We start from the raw sequence: 23928 nt of genomic DNA, 5'->3' as shown, positions 1-23928 counted from the left end.
GGCTGAGACTGTAACTGAGTGCGCAGCGCCATGCGTTCTCCTCATGAGCTTAATTGAACTGTGTGTCTGCCTGATTTCTTTCTTCTTGTTCTTTTTAATAGATACTTTGGTGCTTAAACCTGACAGAAAGTGTTAAGGCATAGCGGGCAGACAAAACAGAGACAGGGCGCAATCACAAGGCCCCCGGCACATTCCGTTCTGAATAATCACGTATTGTGCGTACTGAGCTGCCCGCATGATGTGGGACTTCTCCCTTCAGAAGCAGCCTCAGCGAATGTAACTAGGGAACTCCCAAACTGAATAAATAGGGGAGCGCATGGGCTGTTCCTCAGAGCGTAGGCTGAGACTGTAACTGAGTGCGCAGCGCCATGCTTTCTCCTCATGAGCTAAATTGAACTGTGTGTCTGCCTGATTTCTTGCTGATACTTTGGTGCTTAAACCTGACAGAAAGTGTTAAGGCATAGCGGGCAGACAAAACAAAGACAGGGCGCAATCCCAAGGCCCCCGGCACATTCCGTTCTGAATAATCACGTATTGTGCGTACTGAGCTGCTCGCATGATGTGTGACTTCTCCCTTCAGAAGCAGCCTCAGCGAATGTAACTAGGGAACTCCCAAACTGAATAAATAGGGGAGCGCATGGGCTGTTCCTCAGAGCGTAGGCTGAGACTGTAACTGAGTGCACAGCGCCATGCGTTCTCCTGATGAGCTAAATTGAACTGTGTGTCTGCCTGATTTCTTGTTTCTTGTTCTTTTTAATAGATACTTTGGTGCTTAAACCTGACAGAAAGTGTTAAGGCATAGCGGGCAGACAAAACAGACACAGGGCGCAATCACAAAGCCCCCAGCACATTCCGTTCTGAATAATCACGTATTGTGCGTACTGAGCTGCTCGCATGATGTGTGACTTCTCCCTTCAGAAGCAGCCTCAGCGAATGTAACTAGGGAACTCCCAAACTGAATAAATAGGGGAGCGCATGGGCTGTTCCTCAGAGCGTAGGCTGAGACTGTAACTGAGTGCGCAGCGCCATGCGTTCTCCTCATGAGCAAAATTGAACTTTGTGTCTGCCTGATTTCTTGCTTCTTGTTCTTTTTAATAGATATTTTGGTGCTTAAACCTGACAGAAAGTGTTAAGGCATAGCGGGCAGACAAAACAGACACAGGGCGCAATCACAAGGCCCCCGGCACATTCCGTTCTGAATACTCACGTATTGTGCGTACTGAGCTGCTCGCATGATGTGTGACTTCTCCCTTCAGAAGCAGCATCAGCGACGTAACTAGGGAACTCCCAAACTGAATAAATAGGGGAGCGCATGGGCTGTTCCTCAGAGCGTAGGCTGAGACTGTAACTGAGTGCGCAGCGCCATGCGTTCTCCTCATGAGCTAAATTGAACTGTGTGTCTGCCTGATTTCTTGCTGATACTTTGGTGCTTAAACCTGACAGAAAGTGTTAAGGCATAGCGGGCAGACAAAACAGACACAGGGCGCAATCACAAGGCCCCCGGCACATTCCGTTCTGAATAATCACGTATTGTGCGTACTGAGCTGCTCGCATGATGTGTGACTTCTCCCTTCAGAAGCAGCCTCAGCGATGTAACTAGGGAACTCCCAAACTGAATAAATAGGGGAGCGCATGGGCTGTTCCTCAGAGCGTAGGCTGAGACTGTAACTGAGTGCGCAGCGCCACGCTTTCTCCTCATGAACTAAATTGAACTGTGTGTCTGCCTGATTTCTTGCTTCTTGTTCTTTTTAATAGATACTTTGGTGCTTAAACCTGACAGAAAGTGTTAAGGCATAGTGGGCAGACAAAACAGAGACAGGGCGCAATCACAAGCCCCCCAGCACATTCCGTTCTGAAAAATCACGTATTGTGCGTACTGAGCTGCTCACATGATGTGTGACTTCTCCCTTCAGAAGCAGCCTCAGCAAATGTAACTAGGGAACTCCCAAACTGAATAAATAGGGGAGCGCATGGGCTGTTCCTCAGAGCGTAGGCTGAGACTGTAGCTGAGTGCGCAGCGCCATGCGTTCTCCTCATGAGCTAAATTGAACTGTGTGTCTGCCTGATTTCTTGCTGATACTTTGGTGCTTAAACCTGACAGAAAGTGTTCGAGTCCCAGCCAGCCTTGTCAACCTACTTGCATTCCGCGGGATCTTAAACCTGTCAATCATCTCGTTCCTCTTGTCGCTGTCAGGGAAGGACGGGACGGAATCTAACTGGATGGGAAGTGCGGCCATTCCAAAAAGAGCCATGACTCCTTTACTGCACATGGCCCGAGAGAGTGTGACGAATGAAGTTCTGAGTGAGACGCCGTGTCTGATGCCGCTGGAAGCCTGGGTAGAAAGCAGCCGGTTAGAATACAGTCGTGGGCACCACTGACTTGTTACCACGCACTCGGCGCAAGTCCTCGACCCCCAGGTTGAGGCTTTCAAGGGAAACCATATAATTTCGCAGCTGATCAATTTCAGGGAGATAAGTAGTCATCAGGTTGAGGATGTTGTCCACCAGTCCAAACATAAGTCCCAGCAGGCTCTGGATTTCCTGCGACAGCAGCACCTGAAACAGAGATAGCTCCCATGTAGCATGCGCTAAAGCAGTCTTTTTTCAATTCTTTTCATCCAAGCCACATTTTTTTCCATTGAAATAACGTGGACGCCCACCACCACTTTAAAGAATGAAACATCCGCAGCCGATATCGAGAGTAAAAAGTTGTTCTGGCAAGTGTTGGATAAGACTTCAAACCATGACCAAACACTACAGCTCTTGTCTCAAAGTACTGTCACCCCCTGACTTATTTGGAGTTGTTTCCTCTTTTCCTCTGTGTAGTGTTTTACTTCTTGTCTTGCGCTCCTATTTCCAGATTACCAGAGCCCCAAAATAAGTCTGCGGGCTATAGAGTGTTTTCTATCGGGGCTCCAGTACTCTGGAATGTTCTAGCAGTAACAGTTAGAGACGCTACCTCAGTAGAAGCATTTAAGTCCCATCTTAAAACTCATTTTTATACCCTAGCCTTTAAATAGACCAGTTGATCTGCCATTTCTTTTCTGCTCTGCCCCCCCTCCACGGAGGAGAGGTGGGTGGGTGGGGGGGCACAGATTCGGTGACCACAGATGAGGCACTAGCTGTCCAAAGTCAGGACCCAAGGTGGACCACTCATCTGTGCATCAGTTGGGGATGTCTCTGTGCTGCTGACCTGTGTCCACTCAAAGTGATCTACTGCCAGCCCCACTATGGAGGACTGGACTTTCACGCTATTAACTCGATCCACTATGGACTGGACTCTCACTATTATGTTTGATCCGCTATGGACTGGACTCTCAGAATATTATGTTAGATCCACTGTGGACTGGACTCTCAATATTATGTTAGATCCACTATGGACTGGACTTTCACACTATTAACTAGATACACTATGGACTGGACTCTCACTATTATGTTTGATCCACTATGGACTGGATTCTCAGACTATTATATTAGATCCATTATGGACTTGACTCTCACACTATTATGTTTGATCCACTATGGAGGACTGTACTCTCAAACTATTAACTAGATCCAGTATGGACTGGACTCTCACATTATGTTTGATCCGTTATGGACTGGACTCTCAGAATATTATGTTAGATCAGCTATGGACTGGACTCTCACTATTATGTTAGATCCACTATGTACTGGACTCTCACACTATTATGTTGGATCCACTATGGAATGGACTCTCACTATTATGTTAGATCCACTATGGACTGGACTGTCTCACTATTATGTTAGATCCACTATGGAATGGACTCTCACTATTATGTTAGATCCACTATGGACTCTCAATATCATGTTTGATCCTCTATGGACTGGACTCTCACACTATTATGTTAGATCCACTATGGACTGGACTCTCACTATATTAGGTTAGATCCACTATGGACTGGACTCTCAATATAGTATGTTAGATCCACTATGGACTGGACTTTCACACTATTAACTAGATCCACTATGGGCTGGACTCTCACAATTATGTTAGATCCACTATGGACTGGACTCTCACACAATTATGTTAGATCCACTATGGACTGGACTCTCACTATTATGTTAGATCCACTATGGACTGGACTCTCACTATTATGTTTGATCCACTATGGACTGGATTCTCAGAATATGATGTTAGATCCATTATGGACTTCACTCTCATTATTATGTTTGATCCACTATGGAGGACTGTACTCTCAAACTATTAACTAGATCCACTATGGACTGGACTCTCACTATTATGTTAGATCCACTATGGACTGGACTATCACACTATTATGTTAAATCCACTATGGACTGGACTCCCACTATTATGTTAGATCCACTATGGACTGGACTCTCACACTATTATGTTAGATCCACCTTGGACTGGACTCTCACTATTATGTTGGATCCACTATGGACTGGACTCTCACTATTATGTTGGATCAGCTATGGACTGGACTCTCTCACTATTATGTTAGATCCACTATGGACTGGACTCTCACTATTATGTTAGATCCACTATGGACTGGACTCTCAATATCATGTTTGATCCTCTATGGACTGGACTCTCACACTATTATGTTAGATCCACTATGGACTGGACTCTCACTATATTAGGTTAGATCCACTATGGACTGGACTCTCAATATAGTATGTTAGATCCACTATGGACTGGACTTTCACACTATTAACTAGATCCACTATGGACTGGACTCTCACAATTATGTTAGATCCACTATGGACTGGACTCTCACACTATTATGTTAGATCCACTATGGACTGGACTCTCACTATTATGTTTGATCCACTATGGACTGGATTCTCAGAATATGATGTTAGATCCATTATGGACTTCACTCTCATTATTATGTTTGATCCACTATGGAGGACTGTACTCTCAAACTATTAACTAGATCCACTATGGACTGGACTCTCACTATTATGTTTGATCCACTATGGACTGGATTCTCAGAATATGATGTTAGATCCATTATGGACTTCACTCTCATTATTATGTTTGATCCACTATGGAGGACTGTACTCTCAAACTATTAACTAGATCCACTATGGACTGGACTCTCACTATTATGTTTGATCCACTATGGACTGGACTCTCACACTATTACGTTAGATCCACTATGGACTGGACTCTCTCACTATTATGTTAGATCCACTATGGACTGGACTCTCACACTATTATGTTAGATCCACTATGGACTGGACTCTCTCACTATTATGTTAGATCCACTATGGACTGGACTCTCACACTATTATGTTAGATCCACTATGGACTGGACTCTCTCACTATTATGTTAGATCCACTATGGACTGAACTCTCACACTATTATGTTAGATCCACTATGGACTGGACTCTCACACAATTATGTTAGATCCACTATGGACTGGACTCTCACACTATTATGTTAGATCCACAATGGACTGGACTTTCACACTATTAACTAGATCCACTATGGACTGGACTCTCACTATTATGTTAGTTCCACTATGGACTGGACTCTCACTATTATGTTTGATCCACTATGGACTGGATTCTCAGAATATGATGTTAGATCCACTATGGACTGGATTCTCAGACTATTATGTTAGATCCATTATGGACTTGACTCTCATTATTATGTTTGATCCACTATGGAGGACTGGACTCTCAAACTATTAACTAGATCCACTATGGACTGGACTCTCACTATTATGTTTGATCCACTATGGACTGGACTCTCACACTATTACATTAGATCCACTATGGACTGGACTCTCACTATTATGTTTGATCCACTATGGACTGGACATTCACACTATTATGTTAGATCCACTATGGACTGGACTCTCACTATTATGTTAGATCCACTATGGACTGGACTATCACACTATTATGTTAAATCCACTATGGACTGGACTCCCACTATTATGTTAGATCCACTATGGACTGGACTCTCACACAATTATGTTAGATCCACTATGGACTGGACTCTCACACTATTATGTTAGATCCACAATGGACTGGACTTTCACACTATTAACTAGATCCACTATGGACTGGACTCTCACTATTATGTTAGTTCCACTATGGACTGGACTCTCACTATTATGTTTGATCCACTATGGACTGGATTCTCAGAATATGATGTTAGATCCACTATGGACTGGATTCTCAGACTATTATGTTAGATCCATTATGGACTTGACTCTCATTATTATGTTTGATCCACTATGGAGGACTGGACTCTCAAACTATTAACTAGATCCACTATGGACTGGACTCTCACTATTATGTTTGATCCACTATGGACTGGACTCTCACACTATTACATTAGATCCACTATGGACTGGACTCTCACTATTATGTTTGATCCACTATGGACTGGACATTCACACTATTATGTTAGATCCACTATGGACTGGACTCTCACTATTATGTTAGATCCACTATGGACTGGACTATCACACTATTATGTTAAATCCACTATGGACTGGACTCCCACTATTATGTTAGATCCACTATGGACTGGACTCTCACACAATTATGTTAGATCCACTATGGACTGGACTCTCACTATTATGTTAGATCCACTATGGACTGGACTCTCACACTATTATGTTAGATCCACTATGGACTGGACTCTCACACAATTATGTTAGATCCACTATGGACTGGACTCTCACACAATTATGTTAGATCCACTATGGACTGGACTCTCACACTATTATGTTAGATCCATTGTTATCCAATTGGGTTGAGTTTTTCCTTGCCCTGATGTAGGATCTGAGCCGAGAATGTGGTTGTGGCTTGTGCAGCCCTTTGAGACACTTGTAATTTAGGGCTATATAAGTAAACATTGATTGATTGATTGATTGATTATCTGTCTTGTTGGTATTTTCCTGTAGCAGTTCCATGTCTTCCTTGAGCGCTATTCTCCGCACCTGCTTTCTTTTAGCAAGACTATTTCAGTAGTTTCCATCCTTCTTTGTGTGGACATTGATTGTCATGTCATGTTCTTACGTACTTTGTGGACGCCGTCTGCTCCGCACGCTGTAAGTCTTTGCTGTCGTCCAGCAGTCGTTTTTTGTTTACTTAGTTTCATTTACCACAGCCTTCCTTAAGCTGCACTGCCTTTTTCTTAGCAGCAAACACTTTTTCTTTGTTTAAGCATTAGATACATTTTTACCTGCACACTGCCTCCCACCATAATCTGCATTTTGTGTTCACCACAAACCATGTACAAAGCCCTTAGCTACTTGCTGCCACCTACTGATATGGAAGAGTATTACACGGTTACTTTGCCGACAGCACAGACTCCCACTTACGGATTATAGTCACTGGTTTGCAAAAATATATTTTTAACCCCAATGGCACTAAAACCTGTTTCGGTCCGGTGCTATACTTCAAAACCTTCTTTTTAGTTCGCATGGCGGAGAAACGCCTCGGTCTTTGGTTCAACTTGAGGAGCAGGCAGCAGTCCTCATGATCGAAACATGAACTTCAGACTACTTCATAGATGTTTCATAACATCAGTCTCAGTTGAACGTTCAGCTTGTCCCCTTTTTACTTCTGCTGCGTTAAGAATTCATGGCTCATCTAAGAAATGATATTGTCGAGCAAAAGGAGAAAAAGAGAGCAAGTGCCGTCAAAGACGGGAAAAGTTGATGGCTTTTTTTTTTGTGAGATAAAACGAATGCTGCGCTGAAGACTAAGTGCTAAAAGTGGCGTAGAGTTCAGTGTGACAAACTAAGCACGAATACGAGTCAGGTCAGGGCCATGAACCAGATGACCTGTTCAAATCATCCATCCATCCATCTTCTTCCGCTTATCCGAGGTTGGGTCGCGGGGGCAACAGCCTAAGCAGGGAAACCCAGACTTCCCTCTCCCCGGCCACTTCGTCCAGCTCTTCCCGGGGGATCCCGAGGCGTTCCCAGGCCAGCCGGGAGACATAGTCTTCCCAACGTGTCCTGGGTCTTCCCCAGACGTTGGACGTGCCCTAAACACCTCCCTCGGGAGGCGTTCGGGTGGCATCCTGACCAGATGCCCGAACCACCTCATCTGGCTCCTCTCGATGTGAAGGAGCAGCGGCTTTACTTTGAGTTCCTCCCGGATGGCAGAGCTTCTCACCCTATCTCTAAGGGAGAGACCCAAACTCATTTGGGCCGCTTGTACCCGTGATCTTATCCTTTCGGTCATGACCCAAAGCTCATGACCATAGGTGAGGATGGGAACGTAGATCGACCAGTAAATTGAGAGCTTTGCCTTCCGGCTCAGCTCCTTCTTCACCACAACGGATCGGTACAACGTCCGCATTACTGAAGACGCCGCACCGATCCGCCTGTCGATCTCACGATCCACTCTTCCCTCACTCGTGAACAAGACTCCTAAGTACTTGAACTCCTCCACTTGGGGCAGGGTCTCCTCCCCAACCCGGAGATGGCATTCCACCCTTTTCCGGGCGAGAACCATGGACTCGGACTTGGAGGTGCCGATTCTCATTCCGGTCGCTTCACACTCGGCTGCAAACCGATCCAGCGAGAGCTGAAGATCCCGGTCAGATGAAGCCATCAGGACCACATCATCTGCAAAAAGCAGAGACCTAATCCTGCGGTCACCAAACCGGAACCCCTCAACGCCTTGACTGCGCCTAGAAATTCTGTCCATAATCAATCTGATCCAATCCACTTCATTCAACTACAGCATTCGGTTTATATTGGCTAGTATTTTGAAGCATCTGTTAACAGGACATAGCACATTCCTTTAAAAAGGAACATCATCACAATTTCAAAAGGGTTAAAACCAATAAAAATCAGTTCCCAGCGGCTTGTTTTACTTTTTGAAGTTTTTTTTTTAAATTTTACCCATCCTGGAATATCCCTAAAAAAGCTTTTAACGTTCGTCTTGTGTTGGGGTCGGCACCGACCCGTTTTAGTTTTTAAATGCATAAAAACACCACATACATTTATTTATTTGCATCAAAGCTTTTTGACTTTGTCAGGAACCTCTTTGTCAACAAAATAAAACATTTTAATTTTTTTCACTAAATTATAAAATGCTCTGGTAGAAATTATGCCCTTGGTGTTGTTAGGGTTGGTTTCGACCCAGTTATAAAAATAAGATGATAAAGCAATGATAAGAGCCAAAACTGAACACACTGACAGCCAGCTCCTCTCCCAATCATGTGAGCTTTAGTGGATTCTCATTTTACCTTGTTATCCTGTACAAAAACAAACAAAAGACGGACACTAAAAAGTGTCACTTTTTGCCACTCTGATTTTGTTTTTTTATTAGTTTTGGAACTAGTAATCTATTTCTCTTGGTTTCATTTGCTTGATTGGTTGTTGTTTGTTTGATGTTGGATTTCTGTTGCTGAAAAAAATACTTTTTAGCCTTTTTCTTGAAGTAAATATATATGGGTCGAAATTGACCCGTAACACCATAGATGTTACTATAGTTAAAATTCTTAAAATGAAAAAAAAATAAAACACATTTATTTAAGAGCTGTGTTCTAATACACCTTAGTAATAGTTAGGTAACACAACAACCTTTTTTTTTATGTTTATGATTCTTTTGAGGTTCGTTTTACCATTTTTAAAAATTGAAATCGAGGGGTATACTGACAAAAAAGGCCCAATGGCCCAAACCAAAAATATTAAAACCAATATTTTCAAGGATAAGGAAGCCTAACGAGGTAACCAAGAGATGAGAAACAAATTGGATGATTGATAATTGTTTTTAGTGTATTTTACAGCTGATTTAAGACATGGGTCAAAACCGACCCGTTAACATAAGAGATGGTAACAGAAAGCTAACACAAGAGGAAGGTTAAGTGCCTCATTTACGCTATCTTCGAAGCCACTAACCATTGTCCTGTGACGTCATCCAGTGCTGCCAATGTAAACAAACAATGGCGAATAGCACAGCAAGATATAGCGACATTAGCTCGGATTCAGACTCGGATTTCAGCGGCTTAAGCGATTTAACAGATTACGCATGTATTTAAACGGATGGTTGGAGTATGGAGGCAGATAGCGAAAACGAAATTGAAGAAGAAACTGAAGCTATTGATGCTATTCGGCCATAGCATGGACCAAACGATCAGGACTTTCGCATCTTGCGACACTGGAGCAACTTAAATCCGTCGATTGGTAAGTGTTTGTTTCGCATTAAATGTGGGTATCTAGTTTCAAATGTACATAGAGCTAGGCTAAATAGCATGTTCGCATCGATTAGCTGGCAGTCACACCGCGACCAAATATGTCTGATTAGCACATAAGTCAACAACATCAACAAAACTCACTTTTGTGATTTCTTTGACTTTATCGTTGCAAATGCATCTGCAGGTTATCCATACATCTCTGTGCCATGTCTGTCATCGCCGGTAAAATGTGGAGACACTCTGGTACATTCAATGGGGGTCTGGCGGCAGATTTCTTGCCACTTTGGCATCTTGGGGCCAGTGGTGCAACTTGAATCCCTCCCTGTTAGTGTTGTTACACCCTCCGACAACACACCCGAGGAGGCATGATGTCTCCAAGGTTCCAAAAAATTGTCGAAAAAACGGAAAATAACAGAGCTGAGAGGCGGTGTTTGTTATGTGTTTGAGAAAATGAAAATGGCGGCTTTACAACCTAGGTGACGTCACGTTCTGACGTCATCGCCCCAAGAAAGATAAACAGAAAGGCGTTTAATTCGCCAAAATTCACCCATTTAGAGTTCGTAAAACCGGTTAGTAATAATAAATGGTCTTTTCCTGCAACATCAAGGTATATATTGATGCTTACATAGGTCTGCTGATAATATTCCCCTTTAAAGAGTTGTGTCTTTTATTCCGACAGTTGGTTATTGTTGAAACGTCTGTCAATAAGTGGACTGCGTAGCCGGCACGCCGACCATGCTCTCCCTCAGGTGCTACAGGTGTGGTTTTAGAGTCTTCTTGGGTGACCTGTTAAGACGCAATTGAATCTGTATCAAAGAATGAAAAGAAACAACAACAATGTGTTTCCTGCCGACTCTACATTGGTGACCCCGACCTGATCATCCTGATTCTGTCAGGGTTGAGTCTCCTTCAGCTTTTTCTACCCCAAGTGAGCATAATGCCCCACAGGTTTGCAAACGGCACGGTAGGCTGGTAAAGACCCTGGAATGTTTTCGTTTTCCCCATAACTCGCCTTCTGGCTGTTCGGGAGACTGGGGGGTACTAGGACCAGGTATCATTTGTATCACCGTTCTTATGTTGACAGTCTTGGAATAAAGAACTATAAGAAACAGCGACTGAGTTTCCTGCGTATGCACCAACATGCTGGTCACACCCAAACCAGATGGTGCCACGTTCCTCAAAGATGTGAGAAGAGATGCTCCCAAATACCCGGAGCCACGAGAGAGGATTGCAGGAACGCCAAGGTAACAGGGTAAGATAAACATCTAGACCATATAAGCCGACAGTGATGCCAGAATACTAGGTATAATGGGTCTGGGGCCCGCTGACCCTAACGGTTCCTGAGCACAACACACCTGCAACTCTGTATCAGCCCTAAACCACATGGTCCAGGGTCAGACTTGTAGGAGTTGATGTAACTACCAGCACAGGGGGCTATAAAGGAGGGTGTTCTGGCACACAGAAGAGAGAAAGAGAGCTAGGTCCTCCACAGGTTCCTAGAGGACCTGGAATGACGCTCGCTTGGGAAGAAGTCTTTTTTCAACGATCCTTACCGGAGTTTATCTTTGGTCTTTCACACAACCGCACCGCCATTCTGCCCGGCAGAAGGTTACAAGGCCAGATATACAAAAAACTCTCCAAAAACTAAACCTGATAATGAAGTTTGGGATGTGTTTGAACACGATTGAAACAAGACAAGTCAAGAAACAGAGACGGATGTCGTGGTATCGACACAGTCTTACTAAGCAGCTAATCAAATTTCTGTGATTTCACCCCAAATGTTGCTGAAAATAGAAACTTCTATTTGAGCCAGATGTTGAATTAACCACAGGATCATCACTAATTAGGTAAATCCACTGCGACCCAGACTTATTTACGCGTCAGTTAGGACATGAACAAATGCACAATAGTTGTTTGTATCTTGGGACCGTCACAACTCAGCAAGGCAGTTTCTTGCAAACTCAATGCAGATTTGGAAAACACGACCCTTGTTTCCCACCATCTCCGAAGTGTTAAAGTGTTTTGAGATAACAGCTGTCTATCGGCTAATTAGTTGGACTTTAAGTTGCAAGCAAAACATTGAGTTAATGTCATCCAAGCCATTCGCTGGCATAGAAAATGCCAAGGTGAACCCCGAACCTGCGACCATAAATATCTTGTGGGAGTCACTGGCATGAGCTTACAGCTAGAGATCGGCATAAGTTTGTTTTCTAAGCAGGGCCAAGGAAGAACGTGAGTCTGAAGGACAGTGCTGAGAAGTGCACCAGAGGTTCGGGGGAACCTGACTGCTCTGACGGAACGTCCGCTGCTGGGTACGTGAGGGACTTGTGAAGAGTCTCAGTGCTTTCCAAGGAGGACGTGGAACACACCTATCTAGTTGGAACTGTGATGGCAGGGCATCTGCTAAATGGGCGAGGCATTGCTTTGGTGTGTCGTCAAACTCGGAAGACGATGACAGCCGTTCAAGGAGCCCATAGGCTGACCGCCGCCATGGAAGACATGGGTCGGGGCTGTGGGAACATAGACTGTAGCCATTTCAGAACTGAATCGTGGGTCGGACACCAATGCAAAGACCCGATCAACTTGAGAGCCAGAAGGGACAGTTGGATCAGACAAGCCATTGAAATGTCTGCTCATCTCGTCTCGATTACTGTAACGTATTATTTTGGGGTCTCCCCATGTCTAGCATTAAAAGAATACAGTTGGTACAAAATGCGGCTGCTAGACTTTTGACAAGAACAAGAAAGTTTGATCATATTCAATCAATCAGTCAATCAATGTTTACTTATATAGCCCTAAATCACTAGTGTCTCAAAGGGCTGCACAAACCACTACGACATCCTCGGTAGGCCCACATAAGGGCAAGGAAAAACTCACACCCAGTGGGACGTCGGTGACAATGATGACTATGAGAACCTTGGAGAGGAGGAAAGCAATGGATGTTGAGCGGGTCTAACATGATACTGTGAAAGTTCAATCCATAATGGATCCAACACAGTCGCGAGAGTCCAGTCCAAAGCGGATCCAACACAGCAGCGAGAGTCCCGTTCACAGCGGAGCCAGCAGGAAACCATCCCAAGCGGAGGCGGATCAGCAGCGCAGAGATGTCCCCAGCCGATACACGGGCGAGCAGTACATGGCCACCGGATCGGACCGGACCCCCTCCACAAGGGAGAGTGGGACATAGGAGAAAAAGAAAAGAAACGGCAGATCAACTGGTCTAAAAAGGGAGTCTATTTAAAGGCTAGAGTATACAAATGAGTTTTAAGGTGAGACTTAAATGCTTCTACTGAGGTGGCATCTCGAACTGTTACCGGGAGGGTATTCCAGAGTACTGGAGCCCGAAATGAAAACGCTCTATAGCCCGCAGACTTTTTTTGGGCTTTGGGAATCACTAATAAGCCGGAGTCCTTTGAACGCAGATTTCTTGCCGGGACACATGGTACAATACAATCGGCAAGATGGGATGGAGCTAGACCGTGTAGTATTTTATACGTAAGTAGTAAAACCTTAAAGTCACATCTTAAGTGCACAGGAAGCCAGTGCAGGTGAGCCAGTATAGGTATATATGTATGTATATATGTATATAAAGGTATATACAGTATAGGTATATATGTATGTATATATGTATATAAAGGTATATACAGTATAGGTATATATGTATGTATATATGTATATAAAGGTATATACAGTATAGGTATATATGTGTGTATATATGTATATAAAAGTATATACAGTATAGGTATATATGTATGTATATATGTATATAAAAGTATATACAGTATAGGTATATATGTATGTATATAAAGGTATATACAGTATAGGTATATATGTATGTATATATGTATATAAAGGTATATACAGTATAGGTATATATGTATGTATATATGTATATAAAGGTATATACAGTATAGGTATATATGTATGTATATATGTATATAAAGGTATATACAGTATAGGTATATATGTGTGTATATATGTATATAAAGGTATATACAGTATAGGTATATATGTATGTATATATGTATATAAAGGTATATAAAGTATAGGTATATATGTATGTATAGATGTATATAAAGGTATATACAGTATAGGTATATATGTATGTATATATGTATATAAAGGTATATACAGTATAGGTATATATGTATGTATATATGTATATAAAGGTATATAAAGTATAGGTATATATGTATGTATAGATGTATATAAAGGTATATACAGTATAGGTATATATGTATGTATATATGTATATAAAGGTATATACAGTATAGGTATATATGTATGTATATATGTATATAAAGGTATATAAAGTATAGGTATATATGTATGTATAGATGTATATAAAGGTATATACAGTATAGGTATATATGTATGTATATATGTATATAAAGGTATATACAGTACAGGAGTAATGTGATCAAACTTTCTTGTTCTTGTCAAAAGTCTAGCAGCCGCATTTTGTACCAACTGTAATCTTTTAATGCTAGACATGGGGAGACCCGAAAATAATACGTTACAGTAATCGAGGCGAGACGTCACAAACGCATGGATAATGATCTCAGCGTCTTTAGTGGACATAATGGAGCGAATTTTAGCGATATTACGGAGATGAAAGAAGGCCGTTTTAGTAACGCTTTTAATGTGTGCCTCCAAGGAGAGAGTTGGGTGGAAGATAATACCCAGATTCTTTACCGAGTCGCCTTGTTTAATTGTTTGGTTGTCAAATGTTAAAGTTGTATTATTAAATAGAGGTCGGTGTCTAGCAGGACTGATAATCAGCATTTCCGTTTTTTTGGCGTTGAGTTGCAAAAAGTTAGCGGACATCCATTGTTTAATTTCATTAAGACACCTGTACTGTATATACCTTTATATACATATATACATACATATATACCTATACTGGCTCACCTGCACTGGCTTCCTGTGCACTTAAGATGTGACTTTAAGGTTTTACTACTTACGTATAAAATACTACACGGTCTAGCTCCAGCCTATCTTGCCGATTGTACTGTACCATATGCGTTCAAAAGACTCCGGCTTATTAGTAATTCCTAGAGCCCCAAAAAAGTCTGCGGGCTATAGAGCGTTTTCATTTCGGGCTCCAGTACTCTGGAATGCCCTCCCGGTAACAGTTCGAGATGCTACCTCAGTAGAAGCATTTAAGTCTCACCTTAAAACTCATCTGTATACTCTAGCCTTTAAATAGACCTCCTTTTTAGACCACTTGATCTGCCGCTTCTTTTCTTTCACCTATGTCCCCCCCCTCCCTTGTGGAGGGGGTCCGGTCCAATGACCATGGATGAAGTACTGGCTGTCCAGAGTCGAGACCCAGGATGGACCGCTCGCCTGTGTATCGGTTGGGGACATCTCTACGCTGCTGATCCGCCTCCGCTTGAGATGGTTTCCTGTGGACGGGACTCTCGCTGCTGTCTTGGATCCGCTTGAACTGAACTCTCGCGGCTGTGTTGGAGCCACTATGGATTGAACTTTCACAGTATCATGTTAGACCCGCTCGACATCTATTGGTTTCGGTCCCCTAGAGGGTGGGGGGGGTTGCCCACATCTGAGGTCCTCTCCAAGGTTTCTCATAGTCAGCATTGTCACTGGCGTCCCACTGGATGTGAATTCTCCCTGCCCACTGGGTGTGAGTTTTCCTTGCCCTTTTGTGGGTTCTTCCGAGGATGTTGTAGTTGTAATGATTTGTGCAGTCCTTTGAGACATTTGTGATTTGGGGCTATATAAATAATACATTGATTGATTGATTGATTGATCAGTCCTTATTCACGATTGGACTCCCTGAAATGGTCTTGATGCTGCTCACAACAGAACAAGGCTGTCCTGAGGACATCCAATGGAGGACATAGCCTCTCTGACATTCCTCCCTCCTTCAACAACACCTGGGAGTTGAACTTTCCTCGAAACGCCTGCAGAGAAACTCGGGGCCAACAACTCTCCCACCTGGACTTTGCATATATGCCACCCCGCGCCTTTGCCACCACTCGAACCCTTGGGGGAGATAGACGGCAAAGCAGCAGCCTGCCACCGCCCCCACTCTGTTGCAAGTTTTGTGGATTCTGTGTAACATGTTTATGTGTTTATGGTTATCGAGTTGTTTTTATCTTGGCATTCTTCTGGACCCTCACTCTCCTCCTAAAGAGCCCAGCCTGGGATCGACGTTTTTTTTACTCACCATTCCACCAGCGTTCACCTTTTTCCCACCTTTGATACCCCCTGTCATCGTTCCTGTTCTGTCTCCGTGTGCAACGTTTGTCTAATCTTGAATGGAATTGTGTTAAAAAACCTGAAACCCCCACGGGGATGAAAAAAGTATCCATCTAGCTGGTAGAGCGGCCGTGCCAGCAACTTGAGGGTTGCAGGTTCGATTCCCGCTCCGCCGTCCTAGTCACTGCCGTTGTGTCCTTGGGCAAGACACTTTACCCACCTGCTCCCAGTGCCACCCACACTGGTTTAAATGTAACTTAGATATTGGGTTTCACAATGTAAAGCGTTTTGAGTCACTAGAGAAAAGCGCTATATAAATATAATTCACTTCACTTCACTTCATCTATCTAACTATCGTTATTCATTGAATTAGAAAAATAAATCTTCACAAATATGACCGAACTTGGCCAGCAATTTGAGCTGGTCTAGTCTGGATCATACTGAGGAAGAATGAGTCCCACATTTTTAAACAACATCTAATTAAAAACAGAATATGGAGAAGCTGCTGATGGTGTGTTTGACATAGAGTACTGTAGCATTATTAATACACTACTTTATAAAAGGACTGTAGTTGTTAGCAGTACAATGCATTGTATTGTTTGTAAACTATTTCTTATATAAAAGTGTGTTTTAATTTTAAAAGACATGCTAAATGTCCACTTGACACATTGCAATTTTCCGGACTATTTCACAAAATCAATACCTAAATGACAACAACTCTTTGACATGCATCTGGTCTGGGTTAGTTTTGGCCCCATCCCTCACTTGAAGCCTGATACATGGTCAAAGGATAGACAGTGTAATATTTCCTGGATAAATGAACCATCCCCCAACTACCTAATTCTGCAATCACACGCAGGATTCTCACAGGAACGAGGCTCAAACTGACCCAGACCCACGTCCGGCCTTACTCTGTAGATGAAGGTCTCCAGGTTGAGGTGACGAGTCATCAGCAGAGAGAAGGTGTACCACTCTCTGAGCGACATGGCGCAGAAGGTCTCGAACAGGTCTCGCTCTGTGGCGTTCAGACGTTCTGGGGAGTCGCAGTGACGCAGCTTGGTCAGCCAAGCAAGGATCTGGTTCCAAAAGAAGAAATCACAATTAAGTCAATGCAGACTGGGGACTCACCACCTAGGATGATGTTCCTGGTCTTCAACACTGCATTGGAACAGAATTAGGGACGGGTACCGAATCCCCTACTTTTTGGGACCGACCGAATCCCACCGGTCCTATCGAGCACAGATTCTCGTAAAATCCAATGGTGCCATGTTTCGGTGCTTCGGTTCACTCCGGGAGCACTGAGAGCAGAGTCAGCCAAACTACCTCGAGGTGTTGTTGCGAATTTCAATGACAACAAAGTAAGTGAATTAAAAAAATAAAATAACGTCCAACAAACAGCTAGCTTGACGCTGATACACTGTTATGTTTGGTGAGGGGAGTTGTGACGGCACAGAACCACAAGGGGGCAATATTGCTAAAGTTTTATTATATACATACATACGATACAATATAATGATGAAAAAATACTAATAAATTAGCTAGAAAATGGTGTGTGACAGGGCTTCACGTTGGAAGAGGGGTTAGTGTGTCTGCCTCACAATACGAAGTTCCTGCAGTCCTGGGTTCAAATCCAGGCTCGGGATCTTTCTGTTTGGAGTTTGCATGTTCTCCCCGTGAATGCGCGGGTTCCCTCCGGGTACTCCGGCTTCCTCCCACTTCCAAGGACATGCACCTGGGGATAGGCCCCTCCCACAAATATGACCGAACTTGGCCAGCAATTTGAGCTGGCCACTTTTTGGCACCGACCGAATCCCACAGATTCGGTCGGTGAGCACAGATTCTCGTAAAATCCAATGGTGCCGTGTTTCGGTGCTTCGGTTCACTCCGGGAGCACTGAGAGCAGAGTCAGCCTAACTACCTTGAGGTATTGTTGCACATTTAAATGACAACAAAGTAAGTGAATTAAAAAAATAAAATAACGTCCAACGTAGGTTAAGTAAAGCTCCACAAACGGCTAGCTTGACGCTGATACACTGTTATGTTTGGTGGGGGGAGTTGTGACGGCACAGAACCACAAAGGGGCAATATTGCTCTGTTTTATTATATACATACATACGATATAATATATAGAATGATGAAAAAACACTAGCCCTGCGATGAGGTGGCGACTTGTCCAGGGTGTACCCCGCCTTCCGCCCGATTGTAGCTGAGATAGGCGCCAGCGCCCCCCGCGACCCCAAAAGGGAATAAGCGGTAGAAAATGGATGGATGGATGGAAAAAACACTAATAAATTGATTAGAAAATGGTGTGTGACAGGGCTTTGGAGTTTGCATGTTCTCCCTGTGAATGCGTGGGTTCCCTCCGGGTACTCCGGCTTCCTCCCACTTCCAAAGACATGCACCTGGGGATAGGTTGATTGGCAACACTAAATTGGCCCTAGTGTGTTAATGTGAGTGTGAATGTTGTCTGTCTATCTGTGTTGGCCCTGCGATAAGGTGGCGACTTGTCCAGGGTGTACCCCGATTGTAGCTGAGATAGGCGCCAGCGCCCCCCGCGACCCCAAAAGGGAATAAGCGGTAGAAAATAGATGGATGGATGGTGTGTGACAAACTCCAAGAGTGTGTATGGTGTAAGACTAAGTGTAGCTATTAGTTGCTGAGTGTTACCAGAGTGATGAGTGAGGAAGCGGACAAAACCAAAGGCGCTAGGCACAGAAGGTCTGTGTCCAATCGGGAAGTCGAGATCCAAGAGTCAGTCCGGGAAGCAGGGGGAAATACGAAGAATGACGAGACGCACAGCTCGACAAGCGGAACAGAGGCAGAGGGACATCAAACGGAAGGTCAAATTCCGGCAGGGATCCTTGGGTCCACTGGTCTTTGTTCAGTCCCAGGTGTGCTGATTGCCAGCGATTGATTGCAGCTGTTTGTGGCCGCTGGTCTGGGGCGCCCTTTGTGCGCTCGGTGCAGATTCCGGCAAGGATCCTTGGGTCCACTGGTCTTTGTTCAGTCCCAGGTGTACTGATTGCCAGCGATTGATTGCAGCTGTTTGTGGCCGCTGGTCTGGGGCGCCCTTTGTGCGCTCGGTGCAGCGCACAGCGCCTGGACCGTGACATACACATTGGCTTTGCTGCTGACGTTAGCATTTGAACTTTTCAACACCTCTAAATTGGTTAATACCACAACTAAGATGCACGTTACAATCATACAGGCGCTGCGTAATAAGTACAATACTTGCAGTGTTAACACTTTGTAAGGCGCAACAGACAGCAAAGCCTGAAGTGACCAATGCGCCCTAGACTATACACTTCTAAAGTCTGGGACTTGCAACTGCGATGGATCTCGTGGCAATAAAAAACATATTTTCTTCTCAAAAACAATTCTTAATCATTAACGCACAAAATGATGGACATTTGGTACCGTTGAGTACCGATATCGAGTCCCAGGTACCGGGAATTAGTTGTGCTTGAATGTAAGCGGTACCCAACTCCTCATCTTCTGGGAGATGTCTCCAAAGACTGTTCAGCATCCTCTGTTCAGGCAAGGTCAATGATGAGGTGAAACAATGCGGACGCGGGGTTGCCATGGCAACCGCAGACACCTTCCTTGCCCGCGTACTAGCGGCATGCTTCACGCCATGTCGGACTTGGACAGGGCGGTGTTTAGGCCAAGTGGGCCGCAGAATGCTTGTTGCTAGGCAGAGTTTACAGTCCTTCCTGGAACTGATGCGGCTGTTTTGATTGGCAACCAACATTTGACTCACAGCAAACTGTTGCTTTGCACTACTCTTCCTTTCATATAAATAACATACATATATTTCAAAGTGAGCATTCTTTCCTAAAATATGGACTTTAGTTGAGTCTCGAAGCGGTTATTCCTCTTTCTTAGGGGACACCTTCTCCACTATTGGATGGTTTCGGTTTACAAACCAATGAAGTTGGGCCACTGAGGCTAGACTGTTAGAAGCTGCCCTGGCTCACCTGTAAATTCTGGCTCGGTAGAGTGGTGTCCATGAGAAGCTGGAGAACCGCAGGATTGAAGTCCATGTGCCGCTGAACATCCTGGACGAAGGCACTTTGATTACGGAGCAACTGGCCGACCGTTCCTTCCTCTGCGGAGAGATATTATGTGATTACAAGTATTGTTCCACCACTGTAGTATTTGTCTACTTGATAAAGGATGTACAGCGGGTAGTTTTTGCCTCATTACTGTGAGAATTCTGCATGTGACTGAAACATGAGTTCATGTATTTGTGTTTAGCTGCAGTGTGAGCAGATACTACTGCATCATCTCTTCCTCACGTATCAGCCGGGTAGTGTCGGCTTGAGGGAGGCAAAAACTACCGCAGAGCGACTGCAGATATCTGGTTGTTGCATCCGGACTCAGATGTGGAACAGGAGTGACAATAAAGTGTTGAGGACTTCACCTGGAGCTGAGATGTTGACGTGGAGAGAGTCGAGGATGCTGCTGTTGAAGCCCAAACTTTGACTGAACACAAAAGTCCTGTGATGGCAGACAAAATATTCAGCAACAAAACTTCCTACCAGTCATTTTTACTTAAAAACAGACAATATTCAGCAAAAACATTCAGTAAAAACACTTCCTACCAGTCATATTTACATAAAAACAGACACAATATTCAGTAAAAAAACAACAACTTCCTACCAGTCATATTTACTTGAAAACCGACAAAATATTCAGCACCAAAACTTCCTACCAGTCATATTTACTCAAAAACACACAAAATATTCAGCAACTACACTTCCTACCAGTCATATTTTACTTGAAAACACACAACATATTCAGCCCCAAAACTTCCTACCAGTCATATTTACTTGAAAACACACAAAATGTTCAGTAAAAAACACTTCCTACCAGTCATTTTTACTTAAAAACAGACACAATATTCAGGAAAAATATTCAGTAAAAACACTTCTTACCAGTCATATTTACTTGAAAACAGACAAAATATTCAGTAACAAAACTTCCTACCTGTCATTTTTACTCGAAAACACACAAAATATTCAGCAACTACACTTCCTACCAGTCATATTTACTTGAAAACACACAACATATTCAGCCCCAAAACTTCCTACCAGTCATATTTACTTGAAAACACACAAAATGTTCAGTAAAAAACACTTCCTACCAGTCATTTTTACTTAAAAACAGACACAATATTCAGGAAAAATATTCAGTAAAAACACTTCTTACCAGTCATATTTACTTGAAAACAGACAAAATATTCAGTAACAAAACTTCCTACCTGTCATTTTTACTCGAAAACACACAAAATATTCAGCAACTACACTTCCTACCAGTCATATTTACTTGAAAACACACAACATATTCAGCCCCAAAACTTCCTACCAGTCATATTTACTTGAAAACACACAAAATGTTCAGTAAAAACACATCCTACCAGTCATATTTACTTGAAAACAGACGAAATATTCAGCCCCAAAACTTCCTACCAGTCATATTTACTGGAAAACACACAAAATATTCAGTAAAAAAACTTCCTAGCAGTCATATTTACTTAAAAACAGACACAATTTTCAGCCCCTAAACTTCCTACTAGTCATATTTTACTTGAAAACGGACACAATATTCAGTAAAAAAAACATCCTACCAGTCATATTTACATGAAAACACACAAAATATTCAGCTACAACACTTCCTACCAGTCATATTTACTTGAAAACACACAAAATGTTCAGTAAAAACACTTCCTAACAGTCATATTTACTTGAAAAAGGACAAAATATTCAGTAACAACAATTCCAATTAGTCATATTTACTTGAAAACAGACCAAATGTTCAGTAACAAAACTTCCTACCTGTCATATTTACTCGAAAACACACAAAATATTCAGCAACTACACTTCCTACCTGTCATATTTACTTGAAAAACCACAACATATTCAGCCCCAAAACTTCCTACCAGTCATATTTACTTGAAAACACACAAAATGTTCAGCAAAAACACATCCTACCAGTCATATTTACTTGAAAACACACAAAATGTTCAGTAAAAACACATCCTACTAGTCATATTTACTTGAAAACAGACGAAATATTCAGCCCCAAAACTTCCTACCAGTCATATTTACTGGAAAACACACAAAATATTCAGTAAAAAAACTTCCTAGCAGTCATATTTACTTAAAAACAGACACAATTTTCAGCCCCAAAACTTCCTACCAGTCATATTAACTTGAAAACACCAACATTTTCAGTAAAAACAATTCCCACTAGTCATATTTTACTTGAAAACAGACACAATATTCAGTAAAAAAACATCCTACCAGTCATATTTACATGAAAACACACAAAATATTCAGCAACAACACTTCCTACCAGTCATATTTACTTGAAAACAGACAAAATATTTAGCACCTATACTTCCTACCAGTCATATGTACTTGAAAACACACAAAATATTGAGTAAAAACACTTCCTACCAGTCATATTTACTTGAAAACCGACAAAATACACAGCCCCAAAACTTCCTACCAGTCATTTTTACTTGAAAACACACAAAATATTGAATAAAAACACTTCCTACCAGTCATATTTACGTGAAAACCGACAAAATACACAGCCCCAAAGCTTCTTACCAGTCATATGGACTTGAAAACACACAAAATATTGAGTAAAAACACTTCCTACCAGTCATATTTACTTGAAAACACACAAAATATTGAGTAAAAACACTTCCTACCAGTCATATTTACTTGAAAACACACAAAATATTGAGTAAAAACACTTCCTACCAGTCATATTTACTTGAAAACCGACAAAATACACAGCCCCAAAACTTCCTACCAGTCATATTTACTTGAAAACACACAAAATATTGAGTAAAAACACTTCCGACCAGTCATATTTACTTGAAAACACACAAAATATTGAGTAAAAACACTTCCTACCAGTCATATTTACGTGAAAACCGACAAAATACACAGCCTCAAAACTTCTTACCAGTCATATGTACTTCAAAACACACAAAATATTGAGTAAAAACACTTCCTACCAGTCATATTTACTTGAAAACACACAAAATATTGAGTAAAAACACTTCCTACCAGTCATATTTACTTGAAAACCGACAAAATACACAGCCCCAAAACTTCCTACCAGTCATTTTTACTTGAAAACACACAAAATATTGAATAAAAACACTTCCTACCAGTCATATTTACGTGAAAACCGACAAAATACACAGCCCCAAAGCTTCTTACCAGTCATATGGACTTGAAAACACACAAAATATTGAGTAAAAACACTTCCTACCAGTCATATTTACTTGAAAACACACAAAATATTGAGTAAAAACACTTCCTACCAGTCATATTTACTTGAAAACACACAAAATGTTCAGTAAAAACACTTCCTACCAGTCATATTTACTTGAAAACACACAAAATGTTCAGTAAAAACACTTCCTACCAGTCATGTTTACTTGAAAACACACAAAATGTTCCGTAAAAACACTTCCCAACAGTCATATTTACTTGAAAACAGACAAAATATTCAGTAA

The 23928-nt window shown here is 42.4% G+C and overlaps 1 protein-coding gene across 2 annotated transcripts in view; it reads right to left on the bottom strand.

The window, feature by feature from the left end:
• abca12 (ATP-binding cassette, sub-family A (ABC1), member 12) overlaps nt 1-23928 on the bottom strand; it is a 195721-nt gene that overhangs the window by 105220 nt on the left and 66573 nt on the right. For both annotated transcript variants that reach the window (XM_061879994.1, XM_061879995.1), the window contains 5 exons: nt 20812-20888; nt 20366-20496; nt 17300-17464; nt 2395-2556; nt 2138-2333 (listed from right to left, as the gene is read on the bottom strand). In XM_061879994.1, coding sequence (XP_061735978.1) covers nt 2138-2333; nt 2395-2556; nt 17300-17464; nt 20366-20496; nt 20812-20888 — 731 coding nt within the window. The remainder of the gene's footprint in view (nt 1-2137; nt 2334-2394; nt 2557-17299; nt 17465-20365; nt 20497-20811; nt 20889-23928) is intronic.

This window comes from Nerophis ophidion, linkage group LG19 (genome assembly GCF_033978795.1).
Source record: "Nerophis ophidion isolate RoL-2023_Sa linkage group LG19, RoL_Noph_v1.0, whole genome shotgun sequence".
In the NCBI taxonomy this organism is placed as follows: Eukaryota; Metazoa; Chordata; class Actinopteri; order Syngnathiformes; family Syngnathidae; genus Nerophis; species Nerophis ophidion.
This window is presented reverse-complemented; position numbering and strand designations above follow the sequence as displayed.